The following is a 27,243-nucleotide window of genomic DNA, read 5'->3' as shown; positions in this document are numbered from 1 at the left end:
TAATTTCTTCTGCATTGTCAGTAATTGCTGCCACTCATCTCTTAAGTAATGCATAGCCTCGTCAGAGACAGATGAGCCATCCAGACGCATTCTCAATATAGCACTCAGCAGCTACTGCTGATGTTTCACCCTGTCAGCAGGGTGACTTCACTTCTTCCCTAGCGTAGCGTTCTTCTAAAATCTGGAACCACCCTTGTTCTTGTCCGAGCAAGCCTGCCAGAAAAACAACTCCCGCAGGAGCCTTTTTCCACACAGCTACAGGATGGGGAATCAGTGCTGAAGTCCTACTGAGTTAGAGCCACAGCTTCAGGCAAGCTGAAGATCTCAGTGTTAACAAAGAAACTCCACTACACAAACTCAGCAAGGCAGGTGGGTTACAGTTCGGTGGCAACACCATCCTGGCCATTCAGATCTTGGAAAGCTCGCAGGATGCCAAGACGTGGACTCAGGACACTTCTCTGGAACAAGGTACTGGGCAGCACAAGAGGAGCTCCATGCATTAAAATCAGTCCCTGTCCTGCTAATGAAAGGTAGCCACACCCCAGGGAAGCCATGATCAAATATGTGTTTTCATGGTGATGCACAGAGTTAACTAATGCCACGCAGGACATTGTAGGCTAGGGAGCACGTCAGATAGGGAACATTCCCGGTGTGGGTGGGAAAACATCAGGGAAGGCAGCTGAGACAGTAATCTGAGTGCTGTCACGGATACAGCAGCCAGCATTCAACTTTGAGTGCTATCAAAGGGCCTTTTCCTGGTGGGAAGCAGTCTTAGGAAGCGGCACACATTAAGGGAGTTGAGGTGTGGTAGAGCAGAACACGTTCTTGGAGAGCCAGGATTGGGGGCAACTGATCCTGCAGGCAGAGCTAGGCAGGCTCAGAGTCAGTGCTTTGCTTCCTCAGCGGGGGTTTGAGCACTGTTCCACACAAACATTACAAAAAATAAACACACAAAAAGATCCAGATCAAACTCCTGTGTCTGCATGAAACTGAGGAATTGGAACAAGGGTATCAACTGCCTCTACTGTGTCCTTCTCAGGGAGAAAGCATTTAAAGCGAGACCCCGTGTTCCACCACCAACCTCTGCCTCAGAAGGAGCAGAAGTTTTCATCCTGAATGTGCCCAGCGAAAAGGAGATGGGCACTGTGATGACAGACACATCTTCAAAGACAGAGACAAACGAGCACTGAACACTACAAAATAAACCTAGAATGCAGAGATGAAAAGATGTTTTTGCAAGCTGCAAAGCCTATGTACAACTCTACAGAACAAGCGAGGTTGATGCAATTTGGAGGGCTCATTTCAGGTGAAGAACTGCAGAAAACATGCTCAACATGCCATAAAATGTGGTTTTCTCTACCAAAGACATACCCAGGGCCCATTTATTCCCATTTCTTTCTCTTATTTTTCTATATATCAATATTTTCTTTTCTTATTGTATCACTCTAAGTCCTGCTTCCTCCCTTACAACCTGGTGCTTTGTGAAGACCTGCTGTAAGGTGGTGCTACTCCACTTTTTGATCAATAAAATCCCTTTCTATCATGTGCTCTCATCGCAAACTTAATTTCATTAAAAGAATCCAAATCAACCATATTGAAAGGTATTTAGAATACAGCAATTCCCTTCCTGTGACATGAAAATCCTACAAGTCAGTAACATTGAGAGTTAAAAATGTGCAAGATGACCCCTCCAGGGTTCCAGAACTCCAAAAAGGCCAAAGCATCCCCACACCATCTTTAATCAGACAGAGTGCCGTGCTCTCCTGCGTCCGCTGAGCTCCCGGTTCTCTTTTCAATCCGGAATGGCTCAGCCCCAACTTCAAATCACAATAAAGAGCTTCCCTTTCACATCTCCTTTTACCCTTTCTTGGTTTTACCTCTTTAATGTGCAGGAAGTCCTTGGCGTCAAAAGAGATGGCAGTGCTTGGGACAGGAACATCTTCATCCAGAGCTCCGCAGTAACTCACGTTAGTCTTAACAGCAAACGCTACTGGCTTGGACTACAAATAAAAACACACATCACAAACAGTGGAAGCTGCTCTGAATCAAGAACCGAGTTGTTGTATTGAGTTACCGAAAACCTAGCAGAGAATATCTGCCACATACATCAAAATTCAGACCTAATAATTTCACTGGACCATAGAATGGTTTGGATTGGAAGGGACCACGAAGGTCATCTTGTCCAACCTCCCTGCAGTGAGCAGGGACATCTTCAACCAGATCAAGTTGCTCAGAGCCAGCAGAGTTCAGCTCACTGACGATCCCCATTTATATGAGAATATTTACACTACATTCCCCCAGGCACCTTGTCTGCAGAGAGCTTCACTCAATTGTTGAACTGTTTCAAAAGAGAGCATCATTGTTATAAACCAGAACGAATTTCAAGACCAAGAGAAAGAGAAATGCCACATAAAGTGGTCGTTATTAAAGTGGAAGGAACAGACCTTCGCCCGTTCGAGTTGGATAGCTGCTTGCTGTTCTCTTTCTTGGCGGATTGCTTCCCTGTCTTCTTCCAGAGAGACATCAGAGTCTGAAGGTCTGCTTGTGTACGAATCTGCTGAGCCCTGCAATGAGATTTGTATCACTAAGAAAACATAGATAAGAAAGAGAAGCCCCTCCCCAGCCAGATTCAAATACTTTATCAGTTTCTGGGGGTGGAGGTTTGAGTGGTTTGATGTATTGTTGCTGCAGAATCGAGCAGAGAAAGAACCTGGCTTCACCAACCAGGTGCACTAAGCAAAAGACAAAAATACCCAAGAGAAAACCCCTCTCTCTGCTCTCAAAGAATCTCTTCTCTTTCTTGCAGACACAGCAAAATACAGTGCAGTTGTAGGCACCATCCTGAAATCTTTCTGACATTTAAATCTCGTTTGACAACTTAGATTCCAGTTTGCCAAGGGTTAGGTCACAGCAAATACAATTAAGGTATCAAAGCACCCCTCCCTGCACACAGTACCGTAAGTGCTGCCCCCCCAGGCGCGGCTGCTGCACATCAGGCTTTTTCCTGTGCTTCCAGAGGGACGGAAAAGTGGCAGAAGTCATTATTAAAAGCTACTCAACATGTTTAGACAGAAGCTGCACAATGATACGCAGATGCAGAACACACCAGCCTGTAAGAGGGGAAATACAGCACTGCCACAGCTGGATTTTATTGTCTGGGACCCCGAGTGTTGAGAGTGTCCTGAATAAAGTATGTGGTGGCTCTATTTCTTGTGATAAAGCAACACAGTTTTAATAAAGTATTCTGTGCAGCTGATTGAAAAGGATTAGATAATGCGGAGCTGCAGCAGGATCCGGCCCCAGCACTGTGCTCAGCAGGAAGAATGCATGGCAACTTCTGACCTCTGCTAGGAGATGCTATTTCCATTTCCAGAGAAAGGAAAGGAATAACGGGCTGGACTAAGGGCACTGCATTGTGTGTAACCAGAACAACAGACGATTTCTGTGTCATAGAATCACTTGATTGGAAAAGACCTTTGAGATCATCAAGGCCAACTGTACCTGTCCACCACTAAATCATATTCTTGAGCACCTCATCCACCTGTCTTTTAAACACCTCTAGAGATGGGGACTCCACCAACTCCCTGGGCAGCCTCTGCCAGTGCTTGGAAAAAAAAAGCAAAAAAAAAATCTCTTTCCATGAAGAAATTTTTCCTAACATCCAATCTGAACCTGCCTTGGTGCAACTTGAGGCCATTTCTTCATTTCTTCTCATCCTATCACCTGTCACTTGGGAGAAGAGCCCAGCATCCACCTCACTACACTCTCCTCTCAGGGCGTTGTAGATAGTGAGTGTCAGCACATTCCTAAGAAAAACCTGAAGACAGATATCTCCATCTCTACAGAGCTCCAAACTCTGTAACTCCATTCGTGTTCCAGAAGAGCCATTCTCAGCATTATGTCTTTCGATTTGTTCTTCCTTAAATTGGTTTATACCCAAGGGCTGGATCGATGGTTGGATTTGATGATCTTAAAGGTCTTTTACAACCGAAACCACTCCACGATTCCATGGACTCCATCACAGCCACCAGTACTCTTACTCTCCTTGTAAAGTAACATATTGTGAGACACTGATGTGAATCCATGCCCATCAGAAGACTCCTGGCAACGGCCCGCGGACGAGCATACGCTCCCTTCCCGTCACACAGTCGCAGCTTGGCCACACGCGTGGCACTGGCACCGGGCACAGCAGGTTTCCACTGAGTCAGGAACAGGATCGAGCTAACACACAGCTGGGATTTTAAAAGAGAGGAGGAATCCCGTCCCAGCATCCGTGCCCCAGGATGAGTGGGAAGGGCAGAGAACTTGGTGCCTGAGCTGGAGCAAGGCTAACATCAGGGGTCCAGAAACCACCATCAGGTGCTGGCAGCGGCACAAGCTTTTCCCGGCTCGGAAGCTACACATGCTGCTCTTCCTTCTGCTTCCTTTGGGATGAAGCAGAGACCAGGGAACTCCCCAGCAACCGCATTTGGAAAGGCCTGCACCAAAGACACCTGCTGTGCTAGTCCTGGCTTCCCCATCAAGATTAAATCCTCTACCAAAGGCATCACCAACAGAGGGATAGGAACATTCCTTCCCTGATCAAAAGCACAAAGTGTGCCAACTCCTCACACCTCGGCGACATGGGGAGCAGGAGAACCCTGGCCCAGCCCATCATGTCAACCCACATCACTGTTCAGCTGAGGAAGTCCATCAGTAGGAGATGGAATTCACAGTCAAATTTTCCAGTCCTAAAATCACAGCCTTTGCTCCATACCAGAGGCATCACTGGTCAAAGCAACAGAAAAAAGGAAAGGAGAAGAATAAAAAAGAAAGAAAAATAAATAACAGACTGAAAGCTGCAAAGACAGTGCAGCTTTGTGGTAGAGAAGAATAGCATATTATTTATCAGCACCCTCAGCAAGGCTGCCCACGAGACCAAGCTTTGTGGTATGGTCGACACGCTGGAGTGAAGGGATGGATCCAGAGGAATCAGGACAGGCTGGAGAGGTGGGGCTGTGTGAACCTAATGAAGTTCAAAAAAGCCAAGGGCAAGGTCCTGCATCTGGGCCAGGGCAAACACAAAGCAGAGCAGAGAATGGGTTGAGAGTAACCCTGAGAAGAAGGACTTGGGGTGCTGCAGGAGGAGAAGCTCAACATGAGCTGGCAACGTGTGCTCCCAGCACAGAAACCAACCGTGGCCTGTGCTGCATCCACAGCAGTGGGACCAGCAGGGAGGGAGGGGATTCTGCCCCTCTGCTCTGCTCTGGCGAGACCTTGAGCCCTGTGTCCAGTTCTGGAGTCCTCAGCACAGGAAGGACACGGAGCTGTTGGAGCAAGTCCAGAGGCCACAGAGACGATCCAAGGGCTGGAGCCCCTCCTGTATGATGAAAGGCTGAGGGAGTTGGGGTTGTTCAGCCTGGAGAAGAGAAGGCAGTGGAGAGACTCTAGAGCAGCTTCCAGCCCTGAAAGGGGCTTTTGATCAGGGAGTGCGGGGACAGGACGAAGGGGAACTGTTTTGAGCTGAAAGAAGGGAGATTGAGACAAGATCTTAAGCAGAAATGTTTTGCTGTGAGGGTGGGGAGGCCCTGGCCCAGGGTGCCCAGCGCAGTGGTGGCTGCCCCATTCCTGGAGGGGTTCCAGGCCAGGTTGGATGGGGCTTGGAGCCCCTGATCCAGCGGGAGGTGTCCTTGCCCATGGCAGGGGGTGAGACTGGATGGGCTTTGAGGAACCTTCCAACCCGAACCATTCTATGATTCTATGATTTGCTGTCCACTAAACTCCCTGAGATACAAAACCAATAAAAGCTCTGATCATCGTATGTTTAAGTTACAGACAACAAAACTTTAATAGGAGCAGAACAGTAGAAAGAAAAGTAGTCCTACTCTCCAAACAGTAAATCAAAAGGCTTAATAATAAATCCAAATAACACACTGCAGTAAGAATGAGCTTCTTTCCATGATTTTAGTCCTACCTGGCATAATGCACTGCAACTACACAGAAGCCTGGGACAAAGCCACTGCTGCTGTCTTGGAGTGCAGCAGACACTGTTCCTCACAAACGTACTCTCTGACCACGTCACTCCCCATTAATTTTCTGTGCCCTGAGGGTTATGAGAACAAGGCACAGAACACAGCGCCGACAGGACAGAGATCGGCATCATGCACAGAGGGGGATCGCAGAAATCATCTGTATGGGGAAACAGTGAACACCAAGTGCACAGGCTCACATCTACACACTTATTCGAGTCCCCTGTATACGATGAAGCGTAGCTCTGTAAAGCAATATAATAGGGATTGGTACCCACGCTGGCTGCACCGCTTCCCACACCAGCTTTTAGTGGTTTGTATTTGAGCACTGACCTATTTAATGCTGTCAGAACAAAGTAGTTGTAACCAAAGGAGCTGATGCTGCAAGGCTACCCCAGGCTGCTCCTCGGTGCCTGCGTGCCAAATGATACGCACTGGTACAATCGCATCCGCATGATCCCCTCTCCTGCAAGTGATGCTGAATAGCAAGTGGCTTATCTGAAAGATGCAGCCCCGGGACTGTGACTCACGCGATCCTGAGCTGCGGCATCACACTGAAAACCAGGCACGGCTCTGCACACAGCGGCAGGATGGGCAGAAAAAGCAATCCAAGGTAAGGAATGGGAATTGGTATTCCCTAACGTTCCGTAAGCATGAGCTGAGGAACGCCAGTGTCCACATTCAGTCAAAGCAGAAGACAAAGCAAGACTCAGCTTTGCTTTTCTCAGTCGCTGCCCCACGCTGAGCCAGCCTACGCAGCCTACTCCAAGCACATGGACCTACCCTTGCAAGCCATCCCACCAACTGCCCAGCCACCTCTCACGCTGCTGGAACCACCCCCCAGGACTCGTGCTCTCTGCATTCACCACACAGGTGGCCAAAGAAGGCCAACAGCATCCTGGCCTGTATCAGAAACACTGTGGGCAGCAGAGGCAGGCAAAGGACCGTCCTCCTGGACTTGGCACTGGTGTGCCCCACCTCAAATCCCGGGCTCAGTTTTGGGCCCATCACTTCAAGAAGGACATTGAGGGGCTGGAGCGTATCTGAAGAACAGAACGGAGCTGGGGAAGGGTCTGGAGAACAGGGGTTGTGGGAGTGGTTGAGGGTCCTGGGGCTGTTTAGCCTGGAGAAGGCTGAAGGGAGACCTCATCACTATCTACAGTTCCATGAAAGGAGATTATAGCGAGGTGGGTGCTGGTCTCTTCTCCCAAGTGACAGGCAACAGGAAGTGAAGAAACGGCCTCAAGTTGCACCAGGGCAGGTCCAGATTGGACATCAGGAAAAATCTTTTAATGAAAAGGGTTCTTAGGCCCTGGCAGAGGCTGCCCAGGGAGGTGGTGGAGTCCCCATCTCTAGAAAGATTTAAAAGACGGGTGGACGAGATGCTTAGGAATGTGGTTTAGTAGTGGGCAGGTATGGTTAGACTTGATGATCTCAAAGGTCTTCTCCAACCAAACAATTCTATGACTCTCCTAACTGCTCCTCCCTGCAGGTGTGACCCTTCTTCATCTTTGACTTACAGCTCGAGGGTGGCCTTGGTTCCTATAGGAATGAGCACAAGCACTGTCCTTTCTGCATCCCAGTGCCTTGTGTGATTTCTTTCAGAGACAAACACTGCCTGAAAACCATGAGGTTAACTCGACCAAGGCTGAGCTGAAGTGAGAAACTGATTCTGCTTTAGCTTAGACCAGAGCACCTATGCACAGACAAAAGCATCACTTCTTGTATTTCAATTTTTGGTTCTGTTTAACATTTTCAATTGAATTTATATTCTACCATTGAGTAGAATCATAAAATGGTTTGAGTTGGAAAGGATCCTAAAGATCATTTAATTTCAACCCCTCTACCATGGGCAGGGACACCTCCAACTGGATCAGGGGCTCCAAACCCCATCCAATCTGGCCTTGAACACCTCCAGGGATAGGGCAACCACAGCTTCCCTGGGCAACCTGGGCCAGGGTCTCCGCACCCTCACTGTGAAGAATTTCCTCCTCATGTCTAATCTAAACCTTCCCCTTCCAATTTACAGCCATTTCCCCAGTCCTGCCACTCCATGCCTTTGTAAACAGTCCCTTCCCAGCTTTCCTGGAGCCCCTTTCAGTACTGAAAGGTTGCTATAAGGTCTCCTTGGAGCCTTCTCTTCTCCAGGCTGAACAAACCCAACTCTCTCGGCCTGTCCTCCTGTGGGAGGTTCTCCGTCCCAAATATTGTGCAATATGGAGAGAACACAGTGCAACCAGCCAATTCAAACACATGCCTGTGCAGCACCAAGCGCAAGGGAGTTCCAGGCTGCCAGCTCGGATTTCTTGAACTTGCAATAGATGTGATGACACTAAATACCACGCCGCATCCACGCTCTTGTTGCAGCCAGGGATGTCTAACTGACTGCCTGACCACACAAGGAAAACCACATCACGTCAGCAGCCTCAGGGAAGTGAGAGAAGACAGAGGAATGATGGCATTCCTCATCTTTTCCCGTACACCAAAGCTTTATATAAAGACCCTTTAACTTCTGTATTTTCACACTGCTTGGAGCAGCAATAGGATAATTTGGGGCTTAGCACCTATGTCCACAGTTTCACACTTACACACAACATTCAAGGAGCAATTCACACGTTGGCCGTTACCCAACCTCAACCTCACAACCAGAAGGACAGAGGGACATTGTGAATCAGGAGCATATGTGATGAGTTCAAGTCCACACCAGATCTGACAACGTGAAGGAAACAATCTTCGCCAGATAATAATATTCTCCAAGGTAAAGAAAGACTCATTCCCTATTCCACAGCCTTTTCACTTTGGGCTTCAGAGAATTCACTTTTCTGTCAACTTACTATTTATTTTCTCTCTTATTCATTTTTCTCTCTCATCCATTAGTATAATTCAGCTCAGATAAAAGCACTGAATTCTTAAGGTTAGAAATGACCTCTAAGCTCATCCAGTCCAACCATCAGCCCAATCCCACCGTGCCTGCTAAACCATGTCCCAAAGTCCAACATCTACATGGTTTTGAACCCCTCCAGGGATGGAGACTCCACCACTGCCCTGGGCAGCCTCTGCCAGGGCTTCACCATTCTGTCAGTGAAGAAATATTTCCTAATACTTATTTAAACCTCCCCTAGTGCAACCTGAGGCCATCTCCTCTCATGCCATCGCTTGTTACTTGGAAGAAGACATCAATACCCACCGCACCACAACCTCTTTCCAGGGAGTTGTAGAGTCTCCATAGATCTTTAAACTGCAGACCTTTTCCATGTGTAACACCCAGCGACTGTGAGCCCGTAACGCGTATCAGGCAAAGCATGCTCACTTGAACCTTTACAGAAGAAGATGTGGTATTTTGGCAGTAAATGTATTTCTAGTACTTTTTCTTAACCCAGATTTCCTAGATGTAAAAACACAATCTGTGCTGAACTGAAAGCAGCTCGAGAACGGAGATGCAAGATTGTAAATTCAGGGAAAAAAAGATGGTGAAAAGCAATGTTAGAGCAGTTGCCCTATTTTCTAATAATTAGCATTCACCAAGAAAAAAAAGATGTTCTAACTGCACAGTAATTTCCCAATTGCTGAGACACCAAATGAGTTGTCTTAAATGAATTTATCAAACATATAGAAGGAAATAATTACTGAGTGCTTAATTCTGGAATCACAGCTCAATACCAAGTGGTTTTGCAGCTGGTTTGTGTGGGGGTCACTTTTTCAGCAGGCAAATGACTTGATTGGGAACTGAACCTTGTCGTGTTGGGACATCCAGTGGCACAAGCACATTGTCTCTTGGATGTAAAATTGTTAAAAGTCATAGAACCATGGAATGTGTTGGGTTGGAAGGGACCTCAAAGCCCATTTAATCCCACCCCTGCCATGGGCAGGGACACCTCCCACTGGATCAGGGGCTCCAAGCCCCATCCAACCTGGCCTGGAACCCCTCCAGGGATGGGGCAGCCACCACTGCTCTGGGCAACCTGGGCCAGGGCCGCTCCACTCTCACAGCAAAACATTTCTTCCTATAACCGATCTTTTCAATCTCCCCTCTCTCACCTTAAAGCTGTTCCCCCTCACCCTGTCCCTGCCCTCCCCGATCAGGAGCCCCTCCCCAACTTTCCTGGAGCCCCTTTCAGCACTGGAAGCTGCTCTAAGGTCTCCATGGAGCCTTGTCTTCTCCAGGTTGAACAACCCCAACTCTCAGCCTGGCCTCATATGGGAGGTGCTCCAGCCCTCAGAGCATCTCCGTGGCCTTCTCTGGACTCTCTCCAACAGCTCCATGTCCTTCCTGTGCTGAGGACTCCAGAACTGGACACAGGTTCCAGGTGGGGTCTCACCAGAGCAGAGAGGGTGAGTATCACCTCCCTTGACCTCGAAAAGTCCTTCTAAATGGCTTTCCTGCAGTTCTACGAGACCTCAGTATTTAACAGTTGATCCATGTTTCATTCCAATCCCTTGTGTCAAAAGGTGCAATTGAACACCTGAGCACCTCTAGTCTGGATTTTGCTTCAATCGCTGCTCAGGAGAGAGGGAAAAAAAAAAAAAAAAATGTTTTTTTCATTGATAAAAGGCACCAAACTAAAGCTGCAACTGTACAGAGACACTGCTTCGTTGCTTTATTATTTCCAATTCCTTTGGCTCCTGGAAGCACTGAGTGATCATCCCAGGGCTCTGGGGAAGCCACTGTGACACCTGATAATAACATGCCAGCTGATAAAATTGCCCCTGTTATCCTAAATGAGCTGTTCTGGAAAACTGTTGCTCCGTGTCTGTGCCCAACAACACTTTAGGAAGCTAGGAAAGTTCCATAAGTGTGTAGGGAAAAGAAAAAGAGGCAAATATTGCCCCCAAACAAAATTTAATCACGCTGCCAACTACACAGGCATCTGTGTTCACCATAGGTGGTCTAACACAACGTTTCTGCAGACACATGGCATGAAGTCCTCAGCCAGGGAGGCCTCGAATAATGTGATGGATTTCTAAGTCATCCTCTAAGCCCCCACTCTCTCCCTCTGCCTCCTCTGCACTGTTCCCCAAGATGTCTTCTGCTCCAAGCACTGTGCTCTGGAGGGACCCACAGGACACAAACAGCCATCTCATAATATTATTGACAATAGAATCATTGAGGTTGGAAAAGACCTCTAAGTTCATCCAGTACAACCACCAACCCAACCTCACCACGTCTGCTGAACTATGCCCCCAAGTGCTTTGTCTACGTGGTTTTTGAGCCCCTCGATGGATCCACAACTTCTCTGGGTAATCTGGGCCAGGGCCTCCCCACCCACACAGGAAAACATTTCTCCCTAAGATCTCACCTCTTTCAGCTGAACACTGTTGCCTCTCATCCTGCACACAGTTGTTATTACCCAGCCAGCACTGGCCAAGTAGGCAGGTTAAAAATACAACCTAAACACAACAACGGGTGTGCGGGATATTTAAACATAGTATTTCCCATCCATCTATGAGGGTATGAATCCAGCTTAAAGTGTTCTGAAATATGGATACACAAAAGCACAGCTGGAAGAAGCCAAGAAGCACAGAATGGTTTGGGTTGGAAGGGACCTTAAAGTCCATCCAGTTCCAACCCCCTGCCATGAGCAGGGACACCTCCCACTGGATCAGGCTTCTCAAGGCTCGTCCAACCTGGCCATCTTATACTCATGAGGCAGTTTTCAATTTCCACAGAAGATTCCCAAGCAGACTCACTTCCTCTCCACCCCTAACAGGACTCCAGTGATCCCTTGCAGTTCATCACAGCTCACAACCATCACAATTTCATCCTTCCATCCTTGAATGCCTTCCTTCTGCCCCCTCCACCTCACCTGCCTTCCACTGGATGAGATTCACTGTCAGCAGAGGACCAGAATAAGCCCATACAACCCCTCAAAAACCTGCTCCAGTGGGGTTTATACATGGATAAGCCTTCCACCAGCCTTTTGCCAAGGATGAGTTTCAGTCACTTAACGGCACAAAGCCAGCTAGGAGATCTGGATGCAGCAGGCTTGGACCTAGAAGCCTTGCTTTTATGGACAAGGAAAGATGTATTAGAATTTAAGTTTCTGATCACTAAAGGAGTGAACAAGAATTCCCCGAACAAGAATTCCTCTTCAAACTGCTCCCTGGAAAAAAAAAACCCTGAAAATATAAACTATTTGAAATCTATTTTCTACCTCTGCGTCTTCTAGCAAACAGACCATGATATGCTTCCAGAAAGCTCATTCTCAGAGAGAGCTGGAGGTTGGTACTTACACTTTCTCCTGTGCTTGAGAATGGCTGGAATTTCTGCCGATTCCTTTAGAAAGAAGAAATTTAGAGAGCTTGGACAGAGCAGAGAACTTAATTTCCTGGAGGGCTGTTCAGCAGCACGGACAAGTGATATTAGAATCACAGAATCACTAGGTTGGAAAAGACCTCTTAGATCATCCAGTCCAACCATTCGATTCTTTCTCCTCAGTACACGCTGTGACCTCTGGTTTCTGCTCCACAGCTCATGTGCATAAGGGACCATATTTTTGCAAATGGGACCCAAGCGCAGAAGTTGGTGGCACAGAAACAATGTGGGTAGGGTGAGCCAGATGATTTCTTCCAAACCCCTGCCATCACAATACGGCCTGCACAGAAGAGACTCACAGAATCACACTGCCAAGTGGTTGAGAGGCAACAACCGGGGTGTGGACCTTCACCATCACCTCTCTCTGTGTCATCTCCTCTGCGCAACATGCTCAGGCTCACCTGGCATTGCTGGAGAGGGTGAGAAGTGTCAAAGGAAGGATCTCAGAAGCTCTTCTCTCCTGCTTACAGGCTAAAATGATGTTTCTCTACCCTCCAAAAACCAGCACATCTCTCCTTGGATGCAAACACACAGAGCAGACGTCAGCCCCCAGCACAGGAACGATCAATACAATAACCTTCCAAGTACCATAGGATAAGGTAGAATTGGAAAGATTTAGAATAGATCTTAGGAAGAAACTCTTCATAATGCAGGTGGGGAGGCTCTGGCACAAGTTCCCCAGAGAAATGGTGGCTGCCCCATCCCTGGAAGTGTTGAAGGCCAGCTTAGATGAGGCTTGAAGCCCCTGATCCAGTGGGAGGTGTCCCTGCCCATGTCAGGGGCTGGAACTGGATGGGCTTTGAGGTCCCTTCCAATCCAAACCGTTCCATGATTATAGAATCATAGATGTGATGGACGAAGTAGAATTTTCCACGAGACCTCATCGTCAAGAACATCCTAACCGTCCATGTGTTTCACCATGTGCTTCTCCCAATTCAAACATTTAAATTAAAGAACAGACAACTTCTTAAGATTTTTTGTGATTGTAGTGTCCCAATTTTCTTCTAGCATGGTGTCACCACTTCCCACACCGTCAGGTTTTAGACAACCAAAATAATCCAGAATACTTTTTTTTACTGTTCAAACAGATGGGGTTTAGAACACGCTGAACTGTCTGACAATTTGACCTGATGCTGACTCGGTAAAGCCAGTGGCTATTCCAGCTCTGTTCCCACCTTCCACCTCACAGAAGTCAAATTCCAGACAGCAAATGCTTTGTAATCCTTCACTGGAGGAACCTGGTGGGCAGCCAGACTCCATTTATTACAGGGTGGACAGCAGCTCTCCGCTGTGACCAGTTGTATTTAGGTGGCAATGGCTTCCTCAGCAGTCATCCCACCTTCTCTGCTTTGCTCTCCTCTCATGGATTTCCCCAAGAGTCTCACCAGGGCACAAAACACCCAAACAGATTTATGTCTTCAATGTAATTATAAGAAAATTACTTTGTTTAAAACACACTGCGTAGTGAACAGGAAAGAATTCATAAAATCATAGAATAGTTTGGTTGGAAAAGACCTTTGAGATCAGAGTCCAACTGTCCCTGTCCACTATTAAACCACATCCCTGAGCGACTCATCTACCCGGCTTTCAAATCCCTCCAGCAATGGGGACTCCACCACCGCCCTGGGAAGCCTCTGCCAGTGCCCGAGAACCCTCACGGAGAAGAGATTTTTCCTGATGTCTGATCTGAACCCACTCTGGCACAACTTGAGGCCATTTGCTCTCATCCCATTGCCTGTCATTTGGCAGAACAGACCAACATCCACCTTTCTACAACCTCCTTTCAGGAGCTGTAGAGAGCAATGAGGTCTCCCTTCAGCCTCCTCTTCTCCAGGCTAAACAATGCCAGCTCTCTCAGCTGCTTCTCATAATCCTTGTTCTCCAACCCCTTCCCAGCTCCGTTTCCTTCTCTGGACACGCTCCAGCCCTCAAGGTCCTTCTTGGCCTGAGGGGCTAAAACTGAACCCAGGATTCGAGGTGCAGCCTCACCAGCACCGAGTGCAGGGCAATGATCCCTTCCCTGCTCCTGCTGGCCACACCACAGCTGATCCAAGCCAGGATGCTGGTGGCCTTCTTGCCCACCTGGGCCACCACTGGCTCATGTTCAGACACTGTTGACCAACACCCCCAGGTCCTTCTCTGCCAGACAGCTTCCCAGCTGCTCTTCCCCAAGCCTGGAGCTGCACGGGGTTGTTGTGTCCCAAGTGCAGGAGCCAGCACTCAGCCTTGTTGAACCCCATGCCTTTGGTCTCATCCCGTTGATCCAGCCTGTCTAGGTCCCTCTGCAGAGCCTCCCTGTCCTCAAGCAGATTCACACTTCCACCCAGCTTAGTGTCGTGCTGTTACAGTGTTGTCCAAATGAATTCCATGCTGCTCCATATAAGCCAGGACACTGTTAGTGTTTGGGATGCAGTTTAGTTTAGTTGTGATATATTGTGGTTTTAATTACCTTCTTCCTTCCACAAGCTTCCCAACTCAGAGGCTTAGAAACAGCTTTAAACACCAAGAAATTAAGTTTACCAACAGAGCAATTTTCTTTTTTCCCCCTTTTTACATTCCCCACTCGCCCCCAAATCGTCCTTCAGCTGCTATGATCTCTGATCATTTCTCTTGCAGCAAGGACCAGACTCTGACCTTGTGCTCAATAAGCTGTTACACACTGCTAGGAATATCTCTGTAAGGAAAAGCCTGGATTTTCTAAGCACTATGCACTCCATAAACAGCAGCTCCTTCTCTCAAAACCTTGCAATCGAGAAACTGTCCGTGCTGAGAGCAAAAATGCAAGTGAAAGGGCATCTTGCTGTCACCTACCGAGGTAATATTTGAGCGACGCTTTAGAGAACTTAATTGCTGTAATCAATCCAGGACTCCCAGGATTTGGGGTTATTACGGTGCTACTTTCCTGCCACTGGCTGGATGGCACCTGGCAATGACAGGGCTGGAAATTCAGTGTCCCCAGTTCCCCCAGCTCTGAGCAGTTCCCTCCCAGAGCTCTGCTGAGGAGTGACAGCTTTTTTATCACTACTACATAAAAAGGGGAAAAAGTTCCCACAAAGAGTCTTTATTGTTACCATTTCTCTTCTGGTTTGGGTATTAGTTCATGTGTTGCACACACATCAGAGGTGTTTGTTATTATCATAGAGTCATAGAATCCCTAGGTTGAAAAAGACCTTTGAGATCATCAAGTCCAACCATATTCTCAGGAGGGTTGTAAGAAGGACCAAAAATCCCAACGCTGGAGGTGTTCAAGGCCAGATTGGATGAGGCTTGGAGCAACCTGATCCAGTGGGAGCTGTCCCTGCCCGTGGCAGGGTGTGGGACTGGGTGGGCTTGGAGGTCTCTTCCAACCCAAACAATGCCATGATTATATGAAAACACAGGACAAACAGATGGCGTATTTTTGGGAAATCAGACACAGAACAGATATCAAAGTCTTAAAAACTATCTTCGAATCATAGACTAGTTTGGGTTGGAAGGAACCTTATAGATCATCTAGTTCAAACTCCCCTGCCATAGGCAGGGACACCTCCCACTGGATCAGGGGCTCCAAGCCCCATCCAACCTGGCCTTGAACCCCTCCAGGGATGGGGCAGCCCCCACTGCTCTGGGCACCCTGGGCCAGGGCCTCCCCACTGAATCTCACTGGCTGAACAGCCCCTCCATGGACTCACTGCTGGGATAAATGGGAAGGTACCAAGTTATGCTAAGCTGAAACACAAATCCAGGAAGAGGGAACAGCCAAAACGTCAGCCTACATTTGAACTCCAGACGTGGCAATGTTTTTTCTGTATATAACACTGTCTGAACCTATCTTCCCAAATTCTTATAAGCTTGTGACAAACTATTTCAATTTAATATGGTACATTGGTATCTGACAGTCACTGAAGAGTTAAAAAACTAGAAACTCAAAGACAAAATGCTTTTTCTTCTAATAAATGCCTCAAGTATTCTCTCAACATGGATTCTTAATTAAATGGCTTAAAAGAAACAATGCTTTAATATTCCTTCTTACTAGCATCCAATAAGCATTCCAACCAAGAAAAAGATCCTTTAGGAATCACTCTTGCACCCACAACCTCCTGGATTTGGCAAAAGCAATAGCAGAAAAAGACACTGGAGATCTCATTCTGTGCAAAAAGCTCATTCTCCATCAAAATCCCCACATCCATCAGCAGCACAATGCTTCAAGAGCAGCAAATGGGACAACTCTAAGCACCTGGATATTGTTGTTTGTGGGGAAAAAGTGGGGGGAAGCCTTGTCAGGAATGGAATCTGTCAAATGCTCAAGGAGATTTGAAGCCTTTATTTCAGTCTAAAGCTTTTGCCATTATTTTGGGATATTCTCAAAGAGTACACTGCTCAAAATCGTCACTGCTGTGATGGGTTCTCCTAGCGCCCCATAAATCTGCCCTGAAACAGAAGGAATGGGTACGGTGCTGGGGTGGAGTCAAAGCCTGGGCAAAGGTACAAAAACACCCTGGAGGGAAAATAAGCATTCAAACATCAGCACCACAATATGAAAATGACCAGTGAGGAACTGCAGTCTGAAAGGTGGACTCATGGAATGGTTTGGGTTGGAAGGGACCTTAAAGCCCAGTCCACCCCCTGCCACGGGCAGGGACACCTCCCACTGGATCAGGCTGCTCCAAGCCCCATCTAACCTGACCTTGAACACCTCCAGGGATGGGGCCCCATCCAACCTGCACTGAAAGGAACTCCAGGAAAGCTGGGGAGGGGCTCTTGATCAGCGAGTGCAAGAATAGGAATGGTTTTCAGACGAAAGCGGGGAGATTGAGATGAGATCTTAGGAAGAAATGTTTTGCTGTTCAGGTGGGGAGGCCCTGGCCCAGGGTGCCCAGAGCAGTGGGGGCTGCCCCATGGCAGGGGGTTGGAATTGAATGGGCTTTAAGGTCCCTTCCAACCTAAACCATTCCATGATCTAAACACAGGAATAAACAATACCCATTCTTATCTCCTGTAACAGAGGAGATTTGGGGATGGACACACACTCAGGCATGGCTGAGCTATGTATTAATGCACTCATGGCATCCCTTAGAGGAGACGTGTCCAAGAGATCTCCGTACTTCAGAACAATCCACTGTAAGCCCAAGTGCCCTGTCCAGCTGGTAGGAAAGGAAACTTGTATTGAACTCTATTTATTCTAGTTTTAACCAGCTATTTCATATTCCAGTCTCTACATGCATTCGCAGCGAGTTTTCCATGCCAGCTGCTCTCTCCCTGGAAGCTGTAAGGCTGAACGCTCCTCTGGGATCAGGTCTGTGTTTAACCGCAGCAGCCGCTGTGTGCATCCCGCCTCCTGCAGCACAAAACCTGCAGGAGAATTCCATCACTAAAGAGTTCTCCCCAGTCCGCTCTGTAAATCCTCTGGCGTGCCATGAGCTCCACGCCGAGGGCACAGCGTTGCTGCACGCTGTTAAACCTGTGCCCAGCATCGCTCTCCCCAGCTTGGCAGCGGGTGGGAATGCTGCGGAGATGAGCGGCACGGAGGAGGGAGCGGCAGAGGAGGACGAGGCCTCACGCCTCGTTCCAGCAACCTCTTCCAACCGTCGCAGCCGCTGAGCCCCCCGAGGAGCAAGGCCAGCCCTCCCTGCCCAAGGGACGTGCGGCACAGCACCACCTTTGGAGGAAGAGGCTGCCAACAGTGACAGGGCTGGCAGAGGCCATGAACACCAGTTCTCCTTTGGATTTACAAAAACATGGGCTGTGAGTACAGCCAAAGCTTTTTGAGATGCCGCCAGGGAGGTGGTAGGGCGCCTGCTCCGTCCCTAGCGAGCCGCACAGGCTGGGCTTAGGGCTATGCACGAGGAGCTGAGCCCTTCCATGCAGGGTACTCACGATCACCTGGAGGTGTTCGAGGCCAGGTTGGATGGGGCTTGGAGCCCCTGAGCCAGTGGGAGGTGTCCCTGCCCATGGCAGGGGGTGGAACTGGATGGGCTTTGAGGTCCCTTCCAACCCAAACCATACTATGATATTGTAACAGACAAAAGATCTTCAGCATAGTTATAACCAGTGGCAGCACAAAGTGCTATAAATTACATCCAATGGCAAAACTCAAAGTCTAAGTCAACTCCTTAATTCCCATCAACAGAACTTCCATGTATCCACCACCACTCCATGAATTTTATATGTTTAACAGGAAATATTCCAGCCTGTGACTCTTCCCCTTTCATACTCCCACTCATACTGCATGTTTACATACAGAAGACTGCATCTATTAAAAGGAAAGATTACTTAATGTGTTCCTGAAAAAAATCTGCTCCAGGATGTCACACAATAGCAATCCAACAATGCACTAAAGCTCTTCCCACCACTTTGTTCCTCGGCACAGCAAGTGAAAAATAACAGAGAGCTGAAAAACGTAGGGAGGCAAAGTAGAGTTCACTTGTCTGGTTTTCCAGCTGTCCATATCATGTTTAGTTTCTAATAAGAGATCAATAAAACATGCAAAATCCAATGTTCCTGTTTTACGGTGCACAAAAAGGTCTTGAGAACAGTTTAGCTAGAATAAAAGACGGTTGGAACATCTCCTGTACAAGGCTGAGAGATTTGGGCTTGTTGTTCAGCCTGGAGAAGAGCAGGTTCCAGCAGCAACCTTCCAGTACGCACTACAGCTCATCCAGTGGGGACAAGAGGTGGAAGAGACTTGTTTATGGCCATAATAAAAATCATCTTCCAGCTTCAGACACATCAAGAGCACCGAGTACAGTACCTACAGCAACACATGTTCAAAGCAAACCTGGCATTTATGACAAAGCAACCACTAACTGTGATGCCATGTACCAAGGACAAGAGGAAGTGGAAAGCACAAGGAATCCAAGTCACAGGGGAGAGCATTTGTGGGGAAACGTCCAAGGATGGGGGGAAAAAAACCCAGAAGAGGACTCCCAGAGAAAATATGTTTGGTATAAGAGGATTCTCTCAAAATAGAAAGGCTAGTGAAGGTCTCTAAGAAATGTTAGCAGCTCAAAAACGCGCTTCACTGCTTCAGAACACGGCAAGATGATAGGGAGTATTTTTTCCTCGTGATTTCTTCCCTGTTGCTGTAACAAATCAAGTCGTTGCCAGGCTGCGTTCCCCAGACTGGTAAAACAGCACGTCCAAACAGCTCCATCTCTTCACACAGCCTTTGTACTACCTGAATTTCTAGGTAAAAAAAACAAACAAACCAGAAGAACAGCCCCTTGTCCCTCTCCCCCAGCGTCTTCTGCTTTGTGAAAGGCAAACTCCTCGCGGCCTTGTAGCCCACCACTGCTCCTTTTGATCCCTTTCCTCAACACTTAAACCCCTTCCCAACAAGGACAGCTTGAGGAAGAAAGAGAAAACACAAGTTTACATGCGGTGCTGTGCACACTCACAATCGGGCACTGCTGGCTCCCTCCAGCCCTCCGTGCTGGGTGGAAAAGCTTGGGTGATCCTCCACAATCAAGTTTTCCTGATCAGCACCATGGAATAGACAAAAATAGATAGGTGGGCACAAGCAGAGTCATCAGAGTCTGCAGGTGGATGGAGCTCCCCACTTTCTTTCCTCCCTTTCTGCTCCAAAAGTCCCCCTTCCATTTTCCCAGAGCAATGCACTGGCTGAGGCTGGAAGGGCCCTCCTGAGCCCAGCCCCCGTGGATCCATATGTATGTACACACACATATGGATGTGTATATATAGACACAAACCCATCATCTGCTCGGAGGGAGTGGGCTCGGAGCTGAGCCAAGCCAGGGAAAGGCAGAACCTCAACGGAAGGGAAGGCAATGAGAGATGCAGGAGAGAGAAGGAAGCTCCAAAGTTATTTGGTGGACCTACCTGTGCCTGGAGGCACCCCGTTCTAACTCAGACATCCATCCACGTCTCCTCGTTTCCCAAGAGCAGCTCTCTCCTGTCTTTTTTCCAGAGGAGAAATCTCTTCTCATGCTCAGTAACACAGAGAAAGATAGGCACAAACCGGTGCTCCAGCACACGAGCCAGTGAGCTTTAATTGAGCACGGGAGCCCCAGTCCAGCCTTTCTTTGGTTTATGAAACAAATAATGAGAAGTACTGAGAGGTGTCCCTGCCCATGTCGGGGCGGGAGGGGGGGCATGGAACTGGATGATCTTTAAGGTGCCTTCTAACCCAAACCATTCTACGACAAGTTCCTTCTAAGCCACACTCCAAAACTGCTTCAAACACAGATGATGTTACATCAGGAGTGACTGGCACCAGCTCTGGCATGCACACGTCCATGACCTGAGAGATATCATGAGTGAAGGGAACTGAGATACCCAAGACCAATGGACCCCTCCCTCCAAAAGAGTGAAACAACCTGGACAAAGACAAAGATTGTATTAACAGAGGGATCGGGACAGGCTGGATCAATGGGCCGAGGCCAACAGGATGAGGCTCAACAAAGCTCAGTGCTAGGTCCTGCACTTGGGACACAACCTTGTGCAGTGCTACAGGCCTGGAGAAGAGCGGCTGGAAAGCTGCCTGGCAGAAAAGGACCTGGAGGTGCTGGTCAGCAGTGGCTGAACATGAGCCAGCAGTGGCCCAGGTAGCCAAGAAGACCAACAGCATCCTGGCTTGGATCAGCCATGGTGTGGCCAGCAGGAGCAGGGAAGGGATCATTGCCCTGCACTCAGTGCTGGTGAGGCTGCACCTCGAATCCTGGGTTCAGTTTTAGCCCCTCACCCTAGGAAGGACCTTGAGGGCTGGAGCGTGTCCAGAGAAGGGAATGGAGCTGGGGAAGGGTCTGGAACCCAGGGAGCGGCTGGGGCTGTTCAGTCTGGAGAAGAGGAGGCTGAGGGGAGACCTCATCGCTCTTTGCAGCTCCTGGAAAGGAGGTTGTGGTGAGGTGGGTGCTGAGCTCTGCTCCAAGTGACAAGAGACAGGATGAGAGGAAATGGCCTCAAGTTGCACCTGGGCAAGTTTAAATTGGAAATTAGGGAAAATGTCTTTTCTGAAAGAGTGGTGAAGCCCTGGGGTTCAAACATCATGTGGCCGCGGCATTTGGGGACACAATTTAGTAGGCACAGTGGGGTTAGGCTGATGGTTGGGCTGGATGATCTTAGAGGCCTTTTCCAACCTTAACGATTCTAAGTTCCTATGAAGGGGCTGTTAATCCCCTCACTGCACCCTGTGCAGGGGCACAAAAGCATTGCACCTGGATTTAAGTTCATGTTGAAGACATGGAAAGAAGGAAGAGATGTGGCAAAACGAGACACCAGGGAGCTGAACACAGCTCGCTGTTGGCATGACAATCAGCAGCAAAGCACTGTGGAAAAATACAACCCAGGATCTGCCGGAAGTTTGCAAGCAGATCTTGACACCACCTGCAATCCTGACAGAACCCGGCATTCAGCTGGCTAAAGGACACTTTGAAATTAATTACTGGATTGCAGATGACCACGAGCAGTCATCAGGCTTGTTCTGTTTGCAAAGCAATCTGCATTGGAGTGAGTTGCTGATGTTTAAAACCAGGCTCTGCTGTCTCTGTAAATGCTTTCTCATTGGCAAAACATCTAACAGCTCAGTATCTTGCAAGCAGAACGTGTTCTGGGGAGATAGGGAAGCAAGCCACGACATCAACAAATCCTAGGTTAAGCTTCTCCCCTTGTCATTTATCATTCGTTCATCACCAAGAGCCACATTCCTTCCCCGGCTGTCCTTGAGCCCAGAGAGAGCTGTTTATGCTTCCTGGCAGCCGCACTTTCTTAAGCACTGGGAAAATGTTTATAGCAATCGAGGCTCAGCACATTTGTGAGAAGCCCTCGTCACTCCAGCTGCAATCATTCAGGAGTTCACCAGAATGAATCCAAGAGCAGAAGGAAAGCCAGAGTTAATTAATTATACACCTTAGTCCTTCACGTGAACAAATAACCTAACTAAACACAGGCTATCCCAACCAGGAGAGCTCTTCCTTGCAGTTGTAATTGAGAACATACGCTGTTAGCTCTTCCTCACTATGTTTCTCTTGTTTGGATGACTTGAAGCTCTGTTTCTTTGCATTTTAATATATTTTTTTTCTGAAAATAGTACCTCTGTGGAAACAGCAGGTACTCGTTTAGAAACAATATTTGTGATTCTTACTGAAAGTTTTGTTTAACCCCCATACCAGCAAATCACAACATTTAACAAACAGATCTGAGTCAGAAAGCAAATCATTTTCACGCAAGCACAAAACATCAGACACATTAAGGAGAACCGAAGTTGCAGGACTAGGAGTTTAGAGACTTCACCAGCCCTAAACCAGAAAACAGGTAACTCTCCAACCCTGTCAGACAGCCCCTTTGTGCAAAAGAAAGCTGTCAGGCAGATAATGATTCATTAGGCAAGGCAACCTATTAACAACTGATGGAAATGAAAATGGATTTGAAACCATCAAACACACACAAATGCTTTGAGTGTGTGAAAGTCAAATCCCAATAAGCATTCAGAAGACTTAATGGGCAGAGGGTAATACCTTGTTATCAGAAATTATGGGCTGTGTTCTCAGTCAAGACAGACTTCGGTGCAGTCCTACATGAACAAACAGAGAGGAGATAGCTTGTAGCAGTTAGGAGAACGATCCTGGAAGGACACTGCTCATCCTTGTTGGGTTAAACATCAGAAAACTTAATTCAAACGAAGAAAAAGAACAGCTACGGTTGAAAAGAAGCCCAGTCATCAACAAACAAATGGCACTGCAAACGCTGCATGCTCAGTTCACCTGTGCATCCATAGCCTCTCTGAGGAGTAATGGAAAGGAAACTCAGTTGCAGCCCAGAAAGCCAACCATGTCCTGGACTGCATCCAGAGCAGAGAGACCAGCAGGGAGGGAGGGGATTCTGCCCCTCTGCTCCGCTCTGGTGAGACCTCACCTGGAGCCTGTGTCCAGTTCTGGAGTCCTCAGCACAGGGAGGACACAGAGCTCTCAGAGCAAGTCCAGAGGAGGCCAAAAAGATAATCCGAGGGCTGGAGCCCCTCTGCTATGAGGACAGGCTGAGAGAGCTTGGGTTGTTCAGCCTGGAGAGGAGAAGGCTCTGAGGAGACCTTAGAGCAGCTTCTAGTGCTGAAAGGGGCTCCAGGAAAGCTGGGGAGGGGCTCTGGATCAGGGAGGGCAGGGACAGGGTGAGGGGAAGGGTTTTGAGCTGCAAGAGGTGAGATTGAGATGAGAACTTAGGCAGAAATGTTTTGCTGTGAGCTCAAGGCCAGGTTGGATGGGGCTTGGAGCCCCCGATCCAGTGGGAGGTGTCCCTGCCCATGGGAGGGGGTGGGAATGGATGGGCTTTGAGGTCCTATCCAACCCAAATCATTCCGTGATTCATGTTTATCTGCGTCTTGTTGATGGAGCTTGAACTTGTTCAGCTCCTTTGCTTGAAGCAGATCATCCTGACTCACAAACCAGACAAGAAAAACTCCTGCTTCCCTGGCGTATCGAGACCCCCTCCAGCAGCGGCAGCAGGAGGCCGGCTGCAGATGCAGGGATGAAAGAAGCCTGAAGGAAACCAGAATAGGGTTGGAGGCAGGCCAAACGGCTGAGAGAAGTCAAGAAATGAAGGTGCAGATACAGCTCAGGACGAGATTGTGATAGAGAAAAAGCAGATAGGTGAAAGTAGTTAACAAGAAGACCTACAATAACAGAGATGCATCGGCAAGCACAGTGCACCTTTCCTCCTCCTCCAGATAGCTGAAAGGTACCAGACAGACATCAATTCAACATTTAAATAGGAACTTCCCTACCAGAGAGGCAGGCAGAAGACAAAGTTGTAAATTTAATGCCAACTTAAACAATTTGAATACAAGGAAGAAGATGAGTGGAATGGGAAACGCTGGCACTATCAAGCAGAAAGGCACGCGGAGCAAGTGCTATGGGCTGTCACCGGCTTCGGCAGAGTAGAGACGCTGCACAGCACCCTCCCTACTAGGCAGGCAGCACCTCAGCCACCCAACAGCAGCTTCCCCATCTCCACAGCCCTGCCAATCCCACCCCAGGCCACCCTTCCGCTATCTGCTCTTGTGCCTAATGCAAAACCCAGCTGAACTTCTTCAAAAGCTGCTCTTTCCGCCAGCCCCGATAACCCATTTGAACACACCAGATAAAACCTCACACGTGTTGACAAGCATTATCTCACACCTTGCCAGCAGCGAGGAAAGCCACTCCACACGCTCAGGTGTTGCTCTGAATGAGGGCTTTGCAGGTATAAACATAAACAACCAACCTAAAAGGGACAGGTTAGAGTTTCACTGGTCCAAAAAGGGTAACCCTTGCAGCTAACTTAATTGTTGCTCACTCCTGGAGAGAATTGTTCACTGAAATACTGTTTTAATGGAAAATGTGATTTTACAGAACATGCAATTTCTTCAGAGTTTGTTTCTGAGAAAGGTGGAGGCTCTACTGAAACCAAAGGGAAATTACGGCCTGAAATATCAAGCAGCATTCAGATCTTTCCGTACCACGAACAGACTGTTAATGAACCTTCTTAATTCACAGCTGAGTAGGTAAAACGGCTTGATTTTCTTACCCAAAGGGCTTCACTGTCTTAAGACCCCGTGTATAAGTTTTGACGTCCTGCTCTCTTGTTATCAAGAATGTAAGAGACATTATTCTTTATAAAGCAAACAAGCTTTCACTCCTCAAAGGGTGACCCCTACTCCAAGCACTAAAAAAAAAGTCCCCCCAATCCCAAAATCACAGGGCAGGGCAACAACCACGGCAAAAATCTTCCTTAGGAAGATGTTTCTCTCTAAGGTCAGGCACCTTCCAGTCCCTGAAAGACTGCACGTTATTAACAAGGACATTTTTGCCCACAGAAGTTGTTTGCTTCCACATCTCTGCACCTCTTTTCTTCAACGTGGCAACCACTTTTTCTCTACAATTGCTGTTAGGTTTTTTTTCAGCATCAAGAGTATAATTTTCCTCCCCCAAGAAGCCTCACACTAGGTAGTGCATCATCTACTTCGCATTAATCATCACAGCGGGTAATTGATTGTGCACACACTCAACCCATTTCTTCACAAATACAAATATGTATTTTTGTATATTTTTATACACATGAACACATACACTGTAATAATAGCTTCAATTAAAAAAGTCATCTCTATATCTATTCAGTGTTATAAAATGTCACGTTTGTTGCTGCTTTTAACAGGAAAAATTCACTTGTGCACTTCTCCCAGACTGTTAATCTATATATTCTCTACCAAAAGGGACTAGGTATAAATTCAGCACATACTTTACCTTCCCTATCTTTAAATGTTGTGATTTTACATTACGTTTCAAAAAGTAAGCGTGTTTGCTCTGTGTAAGAACCATATGCTGACCGTCCACCTTCCCCTCCAATGTCAACTACAATTTGATATACAAACACAGGACTTCCAGTGGGCACAGTCTGATTCCTTAAAAACCCATCACAGATATTGGAAGTCTCTATGCCACTCAGCTGATTTCTAGCTGTCAAACCGCTCGGTTCGCTTGAAGCTGTTCAGAGGCACTCAACAACATCTATTCCAGCCCAGTGAGGATCAACAAAGGTTAACCCTTCGTCACAACGGCTGCTCTTCCCCACTTCCATCCATACAAGGTTTCAACCCAGGCTAGGAGACGATGCGATTAAAATCAGCCCTGAGGAGAAGGGCTTGGGGTGCTGCGAGAGGAGAGGCTCAATGTGAGCCAGCAATGTGTGCTCACAGCCCAGAAACCAACCGTGTCCCGGGCTGCATCCAGAGCAGCGGGACCAGCAGGGAGCGAGGGGATTCTGCCCCTCTGCTCCGCTCTGTGAGACCCCACCTGGAGCCTGTGTCCAGTTCTGGAGTCCTCAGCACAGGGAGGACACAGAGCTCTCTGAGCGAGCCCAGAGGAGGCCAAAAAGATGATCCGAGGGCTGGAGCACCTCTGCTATGAGGAGAGTTGGGGTTGTTCAGCCTGGAGAGGAGAAGGCTGTGGGGAGACCTTAGAGCAGCTTCCAGTGCTGAAAGGGGCTCCAGGAAAGCTGGGGAGGGATTTGTTACAAGGGCCTGGAGTGACAGGATGAGGTTGAATAGCTTTAAGCTGGAAGGGAGAAGATTTAGATTAGAAATTAGGAAGAAATTCTTCACAATGAGGGTGGGGAGGCCCTGGCACAAGTTTCCCAGAGAAATGGTGGCTTCCCCATACCTGGAGGTGTCCAAGGCCAGGTTGGATGGGGCTTGGAGCAACGTAATCTGGTGGGAGGTGTCCCTGCCCATGGCAAGGGGCGGAACTGGATGCGCTTTGAGGTCCCTTCCAACCTAAACCATTCCATGACTCTACATGGAGGAGATTTGCTGTGATTAACCCAGCCCACCAGCCAGTCTCTATGTTGCTGGGACAAACCCCAGGAAAGGAGCGTGAGCAGATTTTCCTTTTGGCCCTGTCATCAGAGGCAGGCACAGCTTCAGCTCCTACCGCGTTTCTGCGGAAGTCCTGCCTGCGAGAGTGCCTAAAGCCAGGTCAGGCTCACTGCAGAGCGGCTGTCTTCCCAGCTGGAGGTTGTAACAGCCCTTCCAAGTGACCACTGCCAGTCCACCAGGCTGCACCAGCTCCCAGCTATTTCAGACACGCACCAGGATTCCCTTCAGAGAAAATGCAAATGTAAAGTGCATTGTCCATGAATAAAATAATGAAAAATGGGGTGAAATACACAATTATTTCTTGGCTTTTATTCCTCTCTGTGCATATTGGGCTGGGTGGGATTTATAAGGGCAAACATCTGCTTTAGGAAAAAGGGGATGAAATACACAATTATTTCTTGGCTTTTATTCCTCTCCGTGCATATTGGGCTGGGTGGGATTTATAAGGGCAAACATCTGCTTTAGGAAAGTGCTACTGTACAGAATGACTCACCTCGCTACAGTTTATTTTCTGCTAGCAGCACAAGTCCTCAACCGCATTTCCCTGTGTTTCAGGGAACAGAAGAGTAGGTAGAACACAGAAG

At 48.0% G+C, this 27,243-nt stretch overlaps 1 protein-coding gene across 4 annotated transcripts in view; it reads right to left on the bottom strand.

Annotated features, from left to right (window-relative positions):
- CACNB4 (calcium voltage-gated channel auxiliary subunit beta 4) overlaps positions 1 to 27,243 on the bottom strand; it is a 104,673-nt gene that overhangs the window by 30,382 nt on the left and 47,048 nt on the right. For all 4 annotated transcript variants that reach the window (XR_008450367.1, XM_054069849.1, XM_054069851.1 and 1 more), the window contains 2 exons: positions 2,445 to 2,564; positions 1,878 to 2,000 (listed from right to left, as the gene is read on the bottom strand). Coding sequence is in view for 3 of the 4 variants with exons in the window: in XM_054069849.1 (XP_053925824.1) it covers positions 1,878 to 2,000; positions 2,445 to 2,564 (243 nt within the window). In the remaining variant the exon portion in view is untranslated. The remainder of the gene's footprint in view (positions 1 to 1,877; positions 2,001 to 2,444; positions 2,565 to 27,243) is intronic.

The sequence above is a fragment of the Cuculus canorus genome, chromosome 6 (assembly GCF_017976375.1).
Source record: "Cuculus canorus isolate bCucCan1 chromosome 6, bCucCan1.pri, whole genome shotgun sequence".
Classification (NCBI taxonomy): Eukaryota; Metazoa; Chordata; class Aves; order Cuculiformes; family Cuculidae; genus Cuculus; species Cuculus canorus.
The sequence above is the reverse complement of the archived record's forward strand: the minus strand, read 5'-3'. Positions and strand labels throughout refer to the sequence as shown.